The following is a 15,739-nucleotide window of genomic DNA, read 5'->3' as shown; positions in this document are numbered from 1 at the left end:
TGTCGTTAAAAGTTTAGCTCATGAGTTCAAAATGTTTTGGGACTAGGTTGTTCTATTATTATTATTCCACAGGTGAAACAGGACAATGTGGACTTATGGGTCTTCCGGGACCTTCTGGCCCTGTAGGTGATTGTGGGCCCCCAGGACGCTGTGGTGCAAAAGGAGACAGAGGAGACCCAGGTTATTGGAGCCTTTAGATCATTAAGCTGACAATCTTATGAATTGGTAAAGTTGTGATTTATATTCAATTTCTCCCTTTGTATTTGTAGGCCCAAAAGGAGAGCCTGGGACTGTCAGACTCCCTAGAACTCATTGTCCTGTTATTCAGGGTCCTCCTGGTCCTCCTGGTTCTCCTGGTCAGGCTGGTGAAGATGGTGAACCTGGACCTAATGGCTTTGGGGGTCAGAAAGGTACAAATCAGTTTAACAGCAGGGTGTTTTTCTTTTCATACGATCATGAAACATCTGCCATTTTTGGCAGAGTTATTATTGTTAACTAAATTCAGAATCATTTTTCATCATTGAAATTAAGTAAAAAAAAATAGTACTGACAAATAGTCAAACAATTAATCATGACAAATCGCATCCAAAATAGGAAGTTTTTGTTACATAAAATATGTGTGTGTATTGTGTGTATTCATTATGTATATATAAACACACACGTTTTATATATTTAAGACAAATGTTTGTGTATTAAATATATTTATATATAATATAAATTATATAAATATAAATATATAAATGTAAACAGAAATAAAGAGTACTGTCAAACAATTAATTGCAACTAAGCGCATCCAAACTAGGATTTTTTGTTCATAAAATATTTGTTTTTTAGAAGTTTTTGTTTACATAAAATATATTTTATTGTTGTGAATTTATTATGTATATATAAACACATACATGCATTATATATTTAAGACAAATGTTATGTTTATATATTAAATATATAATAAATATATACATGTAAACACATGAGTATTTAAAAAATATATACTTTATGTTTGTGTATTTATATATATATATATATATATTTATATATATATATATATATATATACACACACACAATAAATGTACATAGTACACAGACATATTTGATGTAAATAAAAACTTATTTTGAATGCGATTAATCACTAAATATTTGATAGCACTAAAATATAAATATTAGGTGAAAACCTTCAACATAAATGAAAAATAAAAATATACTGCAAAACACTGTAAAAATGATATATATATATATATATTCTTTTCTTTTTTTTTTATCACTGAAAGTAAATATAAATATAGTAAATATAAAAATATAAATATTACAAGAAAAACTTTAAACTAAAATAAAAAATAGAAATATACTGAAAACACCATAAAAATGATTTACTAAGATTATTGGAGTACTTTTTGCAAGAAAATAAATTTTGCGTTGAATTCAGTGTGTTACTTGCTTTTTCATAATTATTTGTGAAATTAACTAGCAGTTTTTAAGTGAAGTTTTTTTACCACCAATTTTTTCCATAAATAAGTTTAAAGTAAATTAAAAATTAATATGAGCTATATATATGGGGGTGTGTGTGTGTGTGTATATATATATATATATATATATATATATATATATTAATTACATAAGCACATACAATTTTACTAAATAATAACTAAATCCTAGGATAGAATTAAAATAAAAACTGAAAATTTTTCAATAAAAGCTAATTGAAAATGTTAAAAAAAATTTATAATAATATAGAAATAATACCAATATACCAACTACTTTTTAAATGCCAAGACTAAAATGAAAAGATATATATATAATATATAGTTTTTATTATATATTATATATATTCTTACAATACATTTACGAATCACATTAAGATTGTGTAAGTGAAAACCTCTAATGTTTGATGTTTGATGAGCAGAAGTGCAAATGAGGATAAGAAATGATCAGAATTGTTTGTGTTTTGATGGACACTGCCTATTTTTGCTCAGGCACAAAGGGACCAGAAGGAGATCTTGGATCCAGTGGACCTAGCGGGCTAGAAGGACCAGATGGACAACGTGGAGAGCCTGGAGAGAGCGGCGAGCAAGGAGAAGAGGGCTCAGAGGGTATGTTTGTGTGTATCGTTAACAACTTACAGTAATTATTGACTTAACTGTATCCTCTTTCCTAGTGCCATCATTCATCCTCTCCATTTGCATTCATTAGCTAATGTTAAATAACTAATTTATCAACCTATCCATTTGTGCATACATTACTTTTTCCATCCTAGGACCCCGGGGACCTGATGGAGATCTGGGTCCTACATCTCTTTCCTTTGGCTTCCTTTTGGTGGTGCACAGCCAGTCTGATGTTGTGCCCAGTTGTCCTTCGGGCCTACCAGAGTTATGGAACGGCTTCAGTCTACTATATTTGGAGGGTCAGGAGAAAGCGCATTCACAAGATCTGGGTATGTTGCTAATAAACACATTTACACTCAACAGCACCTATGATTGCATAAAATGCTGTCTAGGTATACAGTTGACTAGAGCTGTAATATAACAACCAGTGTTATTTTAGTATCTTTAAAATATTATTGTGTTTGTTTGTTTTTTATTTTCATATGTAAGCATAAAAAGTCATTATGTTAGCAACATGCTTATATTTTCAGTCAGAATAAGCTATAAGCATTAGTCTATGCATACTACAATTCAAAAGATTTTTTAAAAGAAATGTATAAGTTTAAGATGCATTAAATTGATCAAAAGTGACAGTAAAGATATACATTTCACAGACGTTTGTATAACTGCTTACACAAAAATATTAAATATATGAATATTTTCAACAGAGATATAATATAATAACGAGTGTTATTTTAGTATCATTGAAATACTGTTGTTTTTTATTTTAATTTTTTAAAATTAATTTTTATTTTTGTACTTTTAAATAACTTTAGTTAGCTTTTTAGTAATTTTGTTTTTTTTTTTTTTGTCATTTTTATTAGTTTTCTTTTAAAGTAAAAATGAGAAATGTTTCTTTGGCTAGTGGAAATTTTATATTTAATTTGCTTTCAGTTAACGTTTATTTCAAGAAATTTAAATGTTTTTCAAGATTAATTTAGAGAATTTTTTTTTGTCATATTTTGAATTAATTTCTGTTTTGTATTTTCCATTAATTTCCATAGATATTTCTATATCATTTTTAATTAATCGTCATTTCAGTTTTAATTTGAGTTATTTTAGTGCATTAACTTCAACTAAATGAATATGAGAAATGTGTCTTTGGCTAGTTTTTAACTGGTGAAATCAACTAGTGGAATTTGTATATTTAATTTTATTTCAGTTAATATTTATTTTTAAAAAATTAAATTTTTTAATTAATTTTTAAGAATTTTTGGTCATATTTTGAATTAATTTTTATTTTGTATTTTCCATTAATTTTTTTTGTTTTTTTTGTTAAAGTTTTAGTAATTTGTGTGTTTTTGTCATTTTTGTTAGTTTTTGTTTTATTTTAAATATTTCTGTATAATTTTTATTAATTGTGATATTATGATTTAAATTCTGAATTTAATTTGAGATTATTAATTAAAATGAGAAATGTTTCTGTGGCTAGTTTTTAAATAGTGAAATCAACTAGAGGAATTTTTATATTTAATTTTATTTCAGTTAACGTTTACTTCAAGTAATGAAAATATTTTTTGAGATTTTGAATTAGTTTTGTTTTATCCATTTATTTTTTTTTAGTAAAAGTTTTATTAATTGTGTTTTTGTCATTTAATTAGCTTTTGTTTTGTTTTAAATATATATTTTTTATTAATTGTTATTTCAGTTTTAATTTTAGCTATTTTAATGCATCAAGTTAAACTAAATGAAAATGACAAATGTTACTTTAGTTTTAGGTTTTTTATATTTAATTTTTATTGTGTATCAAGTAACAAAAATGTTTTTTGAGATACTATTGTTTTTTAATATTATTACTATTATGTTTTTAAAATTTATTTTTTTTTTATTTTTTCTATTTTTCATTTTAATTTTTAATTAAGCTTTAGTAGTTTTGTTGTGTTTTTGTCTGTTTTTTGTCTATATAGTTTTAATTTATTTTTTATTTCTGTTTAAATTTTAGTTATTTTAATGCATCAAGTTAAACTAAACAAATATGAGAAATGCTGCTTTGGCAGCTAGCTAAAATAAACGTTTTAGTTAATTATAATAACCCTGGTAACAATAATATTCGTTTTCACCAGGTCAGGCAGGTTCGTGTTTACGTGTGTTCAACACCATGCCGTTCTCCTGCTGCAATATGAACAACTGTGATTACGCCAGTCGCAACGACAAATCCTATTGGCTGTCTACAAATGCCTCAATTCCCGGGGATTCGATCCTGATGGGGTCGGAAATTCGACAACACATCAGCAGGTGTGTGGTGTGTGAGGCGTCAACGCCAACCATTACATTACACAGTCAAAGTGGGGAAGATCCACCATGTCCATACAACTGGAAAAATCTCTGGTCCGGATATTCATTCCTTATGGTAAGGAACGCAAAGTACCAACATAAGGACTTCAAACATTTGATGTTGATGTTGTACTGTGCATCTCTTTACATTCTAAATCACATGATGCAACCTCATTTCTTTGTTCCAGCATACAGGATCAGGGGACGAGGGAGGAGGACAGTCTCTGACATCAACAGGAAGCTGTTTAAAGGACTTCCGCAGTCAACCGTTCGTGGAGTGCCAAGGTTCACATGGCACGTGCCAATATTCTCCCACCTTCTTCAGTTTCTGGCTGACTCGAGTGAACATGCAGAACTTTGATGACCTTCCTTACAATAATGTGCTCAACGGAGACAATCACAACAGCGTCAGCACATGCAGTGTCTGCATGAAGAGCAACTGACACAAGTCTCTCGTATTTCCTAAAAAAAACTGCACTGAGAATGCACATCAATAGGTCACTGGAGTGGAAGTGATTGAGATGCTATTGGTCACTTTTTTTGGAGAAGATAAAAAGGACATCATTTGTGACCGTTTTTGTTGAACTACAGGCTGTGAACTTTTTTTTTTCACTGGATTTGTCAGTCAAACATGACTTCCTTTATGTCTTCTCGTTTTTATTACTTTTTGGTGCTAGCAAAAACAAAGACCGTTTGCACAAATTCCTATATACCAATGTTCTCCTTAGTTCCTCGTATCAACAAGTTATGCTTGTGCACATCAGATTATTATCAGTACAGTACTGCAATGCTAGTTTAGCTCTACGGTGACATTTTTAACCATAACAAAACATGAACCTTGATCCACTGAAATAGGAACGTCTGCTAGCGGCAGATAGCTAAGTTGCTATTGCTGTTAATGTAAATGCAGTTTTTAGCAGGTAGGTGCATTTTTTTCTGTATAGAAATCAACAAATGACTTTAAGTTTTTACACTTTAATTATTTTCTTAAATTTAAACCAAGCATTGTGCAGAATTAAAGGGATAGTTCAGCCAAAAATGAAAATTCTGTAATTAATTACGCACCGTCATGTCGTTCCAAACCCGTAAGACCTTCGTTCATCTTCAGATCGCAAATTAAAATCTGAAAACTTTCTGAGCCTGCATAGACAGCAACGCAACTGACAAGTTCAAGGCCCAGAGAGGTAGTGAGGACACTGTTAAAATAATCCATGTCACATCAGTGGTTTAACCTGAATGTTATGAAGCTACAAGAATACTTTTTGTTCGCTAAGAAAACTAAAACCACTTTATTCAACAATTTCTTGTGTTGTGATATTTTTAATGAATGTACGTCAAAGGCTGAGAAGGAAGAGAAGAAATTGTTGAATAAAGTCGTTACACCGTGTCCTAACTACATGCGACGTGACGAGATGCCACACTGGTGTTAATAGAATCAATCAAAAGAGTGGGTGGACAGGCTCTTTCTGGAAGCGTGTTGCGCTCACAACAAAATTCAAGCGTTTATAATGAAACTCATAAATATTACATCTTTTTAGGATTATTAAATGTACATACTGAGTGACTGATACCATCTTTGTTATGGAATATGCTTGTTGGTTCGCATTAAGTTGGCACCCTGATAGCACAGGTACATCTTGGAGACGTCTACTTGACGTCTGCATTTACATCTGCAAGACGTATTTTTTAGACTGTTTGCTCATCTGCAGTACGTCTATAGGACGTTTCTTATCAGATGTCAAATAGATGTCTATTAGATGTCTTTAAGATGAGTATGATTTTGAATGTATGTAAAACTGACGTTTTACAAACGTCTGCCAGATGTCTGTACACAGGAGATGCTTTCCAGATCAAGTGATCTTTAACAGACATCTTGCAGACGTGCGTGTGCTATCTGGACAGTTTAAAGTACATCTTTGCTTTAATTTATTTTCAAGATCTGAGGAAAACTATCTGTTGTTGCTTTCAGTATGGCTATAAGGTCACGCAAAATGATATTCAATCTCACGTTTAACTTTGAATAAAGCACAAAATCATTACCTGAGATTATCACTGTCATATAGTTCGGATGTTGTGACGTCACGGAAATAGAAACCATTTCTGAATAGAAATTGCGTGGCTAGTTAGGATAAAAACTCTGATTAACATGGAAAAGATACCTTTTATTACGTCGCAGCATTTGTTTTTTTTGCGCACAAAGTATTCTTGTAGCTTCATAACATAACGTGGTAGTTGTGTTGCTGTCTATGCAGGGTCAGAAAGCTCTTGGATTTCATCAAAAATAATTTTTTGTTCCAAAAATGAACAAAAACGTTATGGCTTTGGAACGCCATGACAGTAATTAATGACAGAATTTTCATTTTTGGATTAACTGTTTCTTTAAGGTCCAGTCCTATTTTTGTTGTTCTGCGAATTTTTGGAGGCGAAATCCAGTCATTTCAATAGGAATCCAACCAATTTGACCTAAAGGTTAGAGATTTCGCCACGCATATTTCGCAACTGGTTCAGAGAATCCACTGCGTTGACCAACAGAAAGCTACTTGTTTTAAAAGTGACTTCTGTGTGAGCTGTGCTTCAACCATCGTTACACTATTGACAATACAATGGACATTTTGCCTGCAAAATGCTACCGCAATATTGCTAACGTGTCAACACCTTTACTCTTTATTTCTTTTTAACTGAATTAAGGAACTAGATGAAACCAAGACATTTAATAGCTGTTGATTTGTAAAATAATTAGGAAGACTTAGCCATTTAAAAGACAAATCTTAAGCAACATTCATGTTATCAGTATGTCCCTTATTTAATTGTTTTCTATAAATACACAGTTCCTAATAGACCATTCAGGCCACTAGGTACATCTTTAAAGTACTGTTTTGATGTAGTTATCCAAAAAAAGTAGTAATTTTTTTCTGTTTTCTGGTGTTTGTTAAAGAACTGTTGCCATTGAAATTCCCATTTATCATTATTGGACACTTGACAGACTTTGGTAATTTTTTATATATATATATATATATATAAATATATGTATATTCCCTCTTGCTGTCTAAACTAACACAAACCATTAAATGAAAACTAACACGTTCAGTATTTTACAGTCCACATAAGGGGTCCTAAGCTTGTTCTGAACATGATATATTCTTCTGTATGTACATATGATTGCACTGTTGACAGAACAGCTTTGCTTTATATTTTTACTAAATGTCAAGAGTATTTATTTAGCTAGAGATATTTTGGTGCTATTTTGGTTGGAAATGAAAACTTAACAGTGAATGAAAAACGTGTTCCCTTTTTAAAAAACAAACAAACAAACAAAAAAAAAGAAGTGATGATTATTTTTGTCTGATTTTGTGGTTAGAAATGCAATTCGCTGTGTTTGGGGACATTTTAATGTCTTGAGTACTGTACTGTTACACCTGAGCATCGTCGTACGCGTAAGGACAACACCAATTTGTTAAAACTCTTTCCCAGGAAGTTTGATTCAGTGCCACATGCATTTTTACATTTAACAATCAGGTTCAACTCTTACTGTGTATTAAATGTCTAATAAATTGTGATATTTGTATAACATGGAATAATACCTTGGATAAAAGAATATATATAAACTCACCCAACTGAGACATCTAACAAATCTGCATGGAGTTTCACATCACTACAATCATTTATTGTTTATACACTTCCTTTATACACTATTTTTGAGGTTTATGGCGATACTTCATACTAAGTACACTCACTAGTGGTGCAACGGTGGAAGCTCATGCATCACCATTTCTAGGATTTGTACCTTCAGTCTTTGGGCCAAAACACAACTATTGTTATTTTTGAATAAATTTAATGCATTCTTGCTAAATAAAAGTATTAATTTCTTTAAAAATTAATTAGTAGTAAATATGTATTCTCTCTTACACAGTAATTTGAATAATACATGTAAACTAAATTCAGTTATATACAGTTGAAGTCAAAAGTTTACAGACACCTTGCAGAATCTGCAAAATGTTAATTATTTTACCAAAATAAGAGGGATCATACAAAATGCATGTTGTTTTTTGTTTAGTACTGACCTGAATAATATATTTCACATAAAGGACGTTTACATATAGTCTACAAGAGAAAATAATAGTTGAATTTATAAAAATAACCCCATTTAAAAGTTCACATACACTTGATTCTTAATGATCCACAGCTGTTTTTTTTTTTTTTCTTTTTTGTTTAGTAATAGTTGTTCATGAGTCCCTTGTTTGTCCTGAAAAGTTAAACCACTTGCTGTTCTTCAAAAAAATCCTTCAGGTCCCACAAATTTTGTGTATTTGAACCCTTTCCAACAATGACTGTATGATTTTGAGATGCATCTTTTCACGCCGAGGAGAACTGAGGGACTCATATGCAACTATTACAGAAGGTTCAAACACTCACTGATGCTTCAGAGTGAGAAACAATGCATTTAGTGCCAGGGGGTGAAAACTTTTGGAATTTGAAGATTGAAGGAATTTAACTTATGTCTTCTGGAAAACATATAAGTATCTTCTGTAGCTTCTGAAGGGCAGTACTAAATGAAAATCTCAGGATCTCAGTATCATACAGTCATTGTTGGAAATGTTGAAAAACCAAAGAATTAGGAATCAAGTGTATGTAAACTTTTGAATGGGGTCATTTTTATAAATTCAACGAATATTTTCTCTGGTGAACTATATGTAAACATCTTTTATGTGAAATATCTTATTCAGGTCAGTACTAAATAAAAAATAACATGCATTTAGTATGATCCCTTATATTTTGGTAGAATAATTCTGCAAAGTGTATGTAATTATTAACCTGATTTTTTCTTTGAATTACTAAATATTTTATAATATGAAGAGGGTGTGTCTTAGAACCAATGCAAAATCATCTACAACATAATCAGAAGAATGGTTTAATGTTTATTTACAAAAATATACTTTCTTAAGAAACAAAGTATAAGTTACTCAGGAAGAAATGTTGTTTGGAAATAACAAAGTGCTATAAGCTTAAGAGTTTTTACATACTTTTAGTAATTGGCTTATTGGCACACATAAAGTCATCTTTCTGTACATTCAACACACTGCAGAAAGGCACTCTCATCCACAACCACATGTCATGGATGTTCACTTCATGTTCAACTTTCAACATTATTACACAAAGATCAGCATTTAGCGCAAACGCAAATGTATATACAAACATATTGCAATTAGAAATACAGGCAGCAGCTTCGGAAACCTCCCACTGATGATATCATAAAACTATTCAATGACACAACCAATCAGCAGTGGAGGAATTTTCTCCGCTAGCTCTGATTGGTTGTTAAGTGCTGTCTTTAATGTAAACAATCTAGTAGTATTATCACCATGTGTCATGTTCTCCAACTGTTCAGCTGTTAAATCTCTGAAGTCGTCGATAGCGCATCTCTTCAGGCGTTGGGTTAGAGTGAGTATAAGTGGCATGTGATGATCTAGCCTGCGGATGACCACCTTACGAAACAAAATACCAATGTTACACATTAACTACTAATACTGTAAAGAATTAAAGAAATAGTTCACCCAAAAATGAATAGTTGCTGACCTCTGTCATTCAGGCTGGCTCTAAGAGCAGCCTCATACTGCTCCTCTTCTGACATTCCTGCTGTATAAGGATGCTGGGGCGGTGCAGAGGGCATGCGTGTGTCATACGGCTCCCTGTAGGGGGCGCCATATTGCCTGGGATTAAATGACTGCTGTCCATAACGGGGGTTTGGAGGATTCGGCATGCCATATCCACTGTATCCTGTGAACACAGACATACAAATAATGGATCCTGAAGATGTTATTTGGTTCTCAAAATCAGAGCCATTTCTAGGATGCATTGATTCAAATCAGACTGCAGTCTTTATAACGAAATTAACAAAAAGTGCAAAACAAGTGTTTACCTGATGAATTGTAGTATGTTTGCTGGCCTCCATAATGCCCATTAGATGTCACAAAGCCTGAAATGACACAGTCATGGCTGTTAATGTGGCTGGATGCATTAATTCCTGAATTTAAAGTTTGTGGTTGGTAAGATTTTTTAATGTTTTTGAAAATCTCTTATGCTTTAATTTTAAAATGCAATTTATTCCTGTGATGCAAAGCTGAAATTTTAGCATCATTACTCCAGTCTTCAGTGTCACATGATCTAATAGAAATTATTCTAATATGCTGATTTGCTGCTCAAGAAACATTTCTTATTACTATCAGTGTTAAAAACAGTTAACGTTTTTGTGGAAAATGCATTATTTTCCTTACAAAAATATACTGGACTCAGCTGAATGTATTGAATGGTAGTGTATTCGCATATTAACAAACATTAAAAATGTTGCGTTTACCTGCACAGGTTTTCATGAGGAACTTTAGTGGTCCGGTCGTGTAGAGCAGACCGACCAGGATCCCAGCCAGGTGTCCGACAAATGACGTCCTGCAAGAGAGGTGTTGTTAATGTGTGTTAATGCAAGCTGCTACAAATCAAAACATGTTTATAAAAAAAATTACTCTAGCATCTCTGAAATGTGTTTCAAGCCTACCCAGGGTTCATGATATGGATGAGGACCAACTCTACCCAGCAGGCGTAGCGATTGGCTATGGGCAGCCCCATGATGTATGTGGCCCCTCCTGGATGATAATGATTATTTACCACCTTCAGCCCAAACAGAACACCTGAAATGAATCACAGACAGCTTCAATGATTATTTCTTAATAGAAAATGTTAAAAATTACATATTTGAATCAGTTGATTTCTGTTGTCCACCATTATTATTCTTTCCACCAATTGCATGTACTGTATAGGATTAATAATATAGTCACATATACACTACCAGTAAAAAGTTTTTGAACAGGAAGATTTTTAAGATTTTAGATTTTAAAGAAGTATTTTTAAGATTTTACATTTAAGATTTTAAGTCCAATTTTTGAAGACGTCTCGTGCTCACCAAACCTGCATTTATTTGATCCAAAGTACAGCAAAAACAGTAACATTCTGAAATATTTTTACTATTTAAAATAACTGTTTTCTATTTATTCCTGCGATTTCAAAGCTGAATTTTTAGCATCATTAATCCAGTCACATTATCTTTCAGAAATCATTCTAATATTCTGGTTTGCTGTAAAAAAATACAAAAAAAAAAAAAAAACAATAACACACATTTATTATTATTATTATTATTATGTTTAAAACAGCTGTGTAGAATTTTTTCAGGTTTCTTTGATGAATAGAAAGTTCAGAAGAACAGCATTTATCTGAAATCTTTTGTAACATTATATCATAACAATCTTTTGTAACATGTCTTTATCATACCTTTTGATGAATAATGTCTATAATTTGATAAATAATGTCTATAATACCCTTTTGAATGGTATAGTGTATAATGTTACAAATTCTTTTAACTTCAGATAAATGCATCAATATTCATCAAATAATTCTGAAAAAAAAAATGTACTCAACTGTTTTAAATATTAATAATAGTAATAATAATAATAAAAAATGTTTCCTGAACAGCAAATCAGCATATTAGAAAGATTTTTTAAGGATCATGTGATACTGAAGACTAGAGTAATGATGCTAAAAATTTAGCTTTGATCACAGGAATAAATGACTTTTTAAAATAAATTCAAATAGAAAGCAGTTACTTTAAATAGTAAAAATATTTCACAATATTACTGCTTTTGCTATATTTTGGATCAAATAAATGCAGGTTTGGTGAGCAGAAGAGACTTCTTTAAAAAACATGAAATACCTTACTGTTCAAAAACTTTTGACTGGTAGTGTACACTACTGTTCAAAGGTTTGTGGACAGTAAGACTTTATATTTAAAGAAAGTAATACTTTTAATGAGAAAGGATAAGTGACAGAAAAGACATTTATAATGTTACAAAAATTCTATTTGAAATAAATCCTGTTATTTCATTTAAAAAAAAACCAGCAACCTTCTGATGATAAAGAAATCTGCAGAATTAGAATGATTTCTGAACAATCATGTGACACTGAGGACTAGAGTAATGGCTGCTGAAAATTATGCTTTGCATCACAGGAATACATTACATTTAAAAGTATATTAAAATAGAACAATCATTTCAAAGCATGTGCAAGCCATCGTAATCCAACACACCTGAGAAGCCCACTGCACACTGTAAACTATATGACGAGTCTTCTGTCATGTGTGTCAGCCCTGTCTCCAGGAGCAGGTACACCAATCCGGTGAGCATAGAGAAGACGGAGAGCAGGTACGCAAACCAGGGGCCTCCCAGTGTCCTCTCCAGCCTGATGCCTTTCCAAAGGAGCGAGGCCATGTTGAAGTACAAGTGCATGTCGTCAGCATGGTGAAACGGTGACAGCAGCAGACGATTCCAGTCGCTGTACCAGTATGCCTCTCGAACACTCAAACACGTCTGTGAAACAAAAATCAAATATTGCAAAATAGTTCAATAGCTGGTAAATTCTTCACTGACTCGCTATTGGCAGATTTGACCTATTTTTAGTTTTGAAGTTTGTTATAATAACACATACCTGCAGGAGGGGTTTGACAGGAAACAGAAACAAATAGACGTTGAGGCCCAGCGTTGCAAGAGTGACAGGTGGGATGTTGTCGATTCCCAGCTGGAAAACCTGAGAGGCCAGCAGGAGCAGGCCAAGATTGGATCCCCTATGTCTGTTACGCATCTGAAACACATACAGCGGAAAATCATTCAAAAGATTCAAAAGTGTATTCATTTATTTATGTGGGGGGTTATATAAATTAATACTTTTATCTAGCAAACATGCTTTAAATTGATCAAAAGGGATGATAAAGACATTTATAATGTTACAAAAGATTTCTATTTCAGATCAATGCTGTTTCTATTCATCAAAGAAACATGAAAATCTACTCAGCTGTTTTCAACATAATAACTATAATAATAATATTATTATATTATAATAATAGTGATTTTTTTAAGGATCATGTGATGTAATGATGCTAAGAATTAAGCTTTGAAATCAGGAATAAATTACGTTTTAAAATATATTCAAATAGAAAACAGTTATTTTAAATAATAAAAAAAAAACTTTCAAAATTTTACTGTATTTGCTGCACTGCACATCAAATAAATCTTTTGGTGAAAAAAAAAAAAACATTAAAAATCTTACTGTTCAAAAACTTTTGACTGGTAGTGTATAGTTAGCACCAAAGCTAACGCATCAAGTTTTTTTTTTTTTTTTTTTTTTTTTTTTTTTTTTTCATAGGGTAATTAAATGTTTATTTCATGTAAATTCAACATGGTCGAAATTGAATCTCTTCAAGGTATTATATCATAACAAGGATTATTTTGTTTCATTCGGCAATAAAACTACCATGCATGGATGCTAAATGGTACACACAAAAGCCTTTAAGTAAAATATTATCAAAACGAAAAGTCGATCTCTTTCTTTAAATATAAAATGTATTATCCATACTAAACTGTCAACTTAAGAGAATATTCTGGGTAATATAATGCATGCATTCCATGAAAGCTCTATTACTTTAAAGTGACTACGAAAACAAAATTATTCTGTAGGTTTTTATCACTTACCATAATATCGAAATGACAGCTTCTGCTTGGAAGGCTTGAAGTGCCTTAGAAGGTGTGTTGCGAGTAAAAGGAGCGATTCCCGATTCCTAATATTTGCTATCATTAGTAAGACACGTCAGATTTTACTTTCATTTCACCCATGTTTCGTCAGGTTGTAAACACGGAAGTGATGCAAGAGGGGCTTCTGGTCGCGTGATCTCATCGCTCCTGACGTTTGTAGTGTTTTCTAGAAGTGAACTGTCTGACCTCGTGCATAAAGTTTTACTGGTTCATACCATGAATACAGTACCCTATGGATTAAGAAACGAATCCCATGTTTTGTTGTGAAACCCATATGTTCGATAATACACTATGTAACATAAAATTAACCTAGAATGTAGCGTATAGCTATTTTAAAACATCAAATGCATATTCAAAAGCTATGTAAGACAAAGAAATAATCAAGCTAATGTTAGCTTAGACTATATAAAACAATATTTGTACCCTTTTCATAGAAATCGACTATTACATTTCAGTTTCTGTAATGTTATCACAGCTGCACTAAAGCAGTAAAGAATACTCTAGCAGAATTTATATTTATATACATATATGTTTATATACAAGACAACGGTCAGTTACAAAAAAGGGCTATGAATAAAAATATAAGACGCAAAAAGTAAAAAAGAAGAAAGCTTCCTGTAGTTTGACTGCAGATGGCAGTATTACTCAATGAATACAGAGATGAGCACGCTGTAAAACAAAAAACTACATTTGCAGGTTTACAGTACCTTCAGATAGATGTAAAAATGTTTTACAGTGTAATTAATCTAATTTTATGCTTTATTAACAAAGTGACTGCGCTTAATTGAAATCACTTTGTAAGTGAACATCTGGCTATATGACAATTTATTATGAGCAGCCATAACAAATGTTGACTGCAATGTTCCTTTAACCCAAAATCTTTGATTATAAAATATTATAATGTTATTGTATATATATTATAGGGAATAAAACACAAGCAATGTGTACAGTACTATTACTGGATTTTGGATCCGACATACTAAAAGATCTTAATATAATCAAAGAAGAATATCAATATAGGAAATTCCAATGCACATTTATTTGTTTATATTTCATTGTGTCAATTAGATTAGATAGGTAGAAAAATGTTTCATATAACAATTGCATTTTGCATTTGCATCAGTGTATGATTCTTTTAAAATTATTATTAATGTTAATGTTATATTTGCTTGTTTTCTGTTGAAAATACATTTTCCAGTTATTCTTTTTTTTTTTTTTAACACTGGGTTAGTTTCGGACAGTCAATTATCCAAATCTCCGGCAGGTGGAAGAGAAATAATTCCGCTTTTCAACTACACTGCATGTTACACACATTACATAACTAGTCTATAATTAATCCCCAAAGTAATAAAAACAATAACAATAATAAACTATGCTTAAACTTAAAAGCACCTCCGCAATGCAATTACACCTCAAGTACATATTGTTCATTCGTCACTATATGTATGTATGTAAATAGACAGTAACATGAACACTGTAAAATATCACCGACTATCTGTTTTACAATTGTCTGTTTATAAATAACGGCAGCGCATAGTTACATAGCGTCTTTTCATCACCGCCAATAAATAAAACTTTATTGTGGTGAATAGCTCGTGGATGAATCGTTTGAATGACTCGTTTAAGCAAAGGAATCGTTCCCGGCTTGTTATGAATCTTTTTAGTAAACTAATTCAAAAGATTCGACTCACTGGGAAGA

The 15,739-nt window shown here is 31.6% G+C and overlaps 2 protein-coding genes across 4 annotated transcripts in view; one reads left to right on the top strand and one right to left on the bottom strand.

The window, feature by feature from the left end:
- col4a4 (collagen, type IV, alpha 4) overlaps positions 1 to 8,228 on the top strand; it is a 55,543-nt gene extending 47,315 nt beyond the window's left edge. For all 3 annotated transcript variants that reach the window (XM_051129274.1, XM_051129271.1, XM_051129272.1), the window contains 6 exons: positions 73 to 180; positions 270 to 410; positions 1,973 to 2,089; positions 2,254 to 2,430; positions 4,204 to 4,490; positions 4,603 to 8,228. In XM_051129274.1, the coding sequence (XP_050985231.1) occupies positions 73 to 180; positions 270 to 410; positions 1,973 to 2,089; positions 2,254 to 2,430; positions 4,204 to 4,490; positions 4,603 to 4,857 (1,085 nt within the window). In that variant the 3' untranslated portion in view covers positions 4,858 to 8,228. The remainder of the gene's footprint in view (positions 1 to 72; positions 181 to 269; positions 411 to 1,972; positions 2,090 to 2,253; positions 2,431 to 4,203; positions 4,491 to 4,602) is intronic.
- Positions 8,229 to 9,317: 1,089 nt separating this feature from the next.
- Positions 9,318 to 15,354, bottom strand: rhbdd1 (rhomboid domain containing 1). Its single transcript, XM_051129179.1, has 8 exons — positions 13,981 to 15,354; positions 12,941 to 13,093; positions 12,543 to 12,822; positions 10,962 to 11,094; positions 10,767 to 10,855; positions 10,332 to 10,388; positions 9,989 to 10,189; positions 9,318 to 9,897 (listed from the first exon to the last, which is right to left on the bottom strand). Exons 1-8 carry the CDS (start codon positions 13,981 to 13,983, stop codon positions 9,797 to 9,799), a joined length of 1,017 nt encoding a protein of 338 aa, XP_050985136.1. The 5' UTR covers positions 13,984 to 15,354; the 3' UTR covers positions 9,318 to 9,796.
- Positions 15,355 to 15,739: the final 385 nt, after the last annotated feature.

The sequence above is a fragment of the Labeo rohita genome, chromosome 15 (assembly GCF_022985175.1).
Source record: "Labeo rohita strain BAU-BD-2019 chromosome 15, IGBB_LRoh.1.0, whole genome shotgun sequence".
Taxonomy (NCBI): Eukaryota; Metazoa; Chordata; class Actinopteri; order Cypriniformes; family Cyprinidae; genus Labeo; species Labeo rohita.
This window is presented reverse-complemented; position numbering and strand designations above follow the sequence as displayed.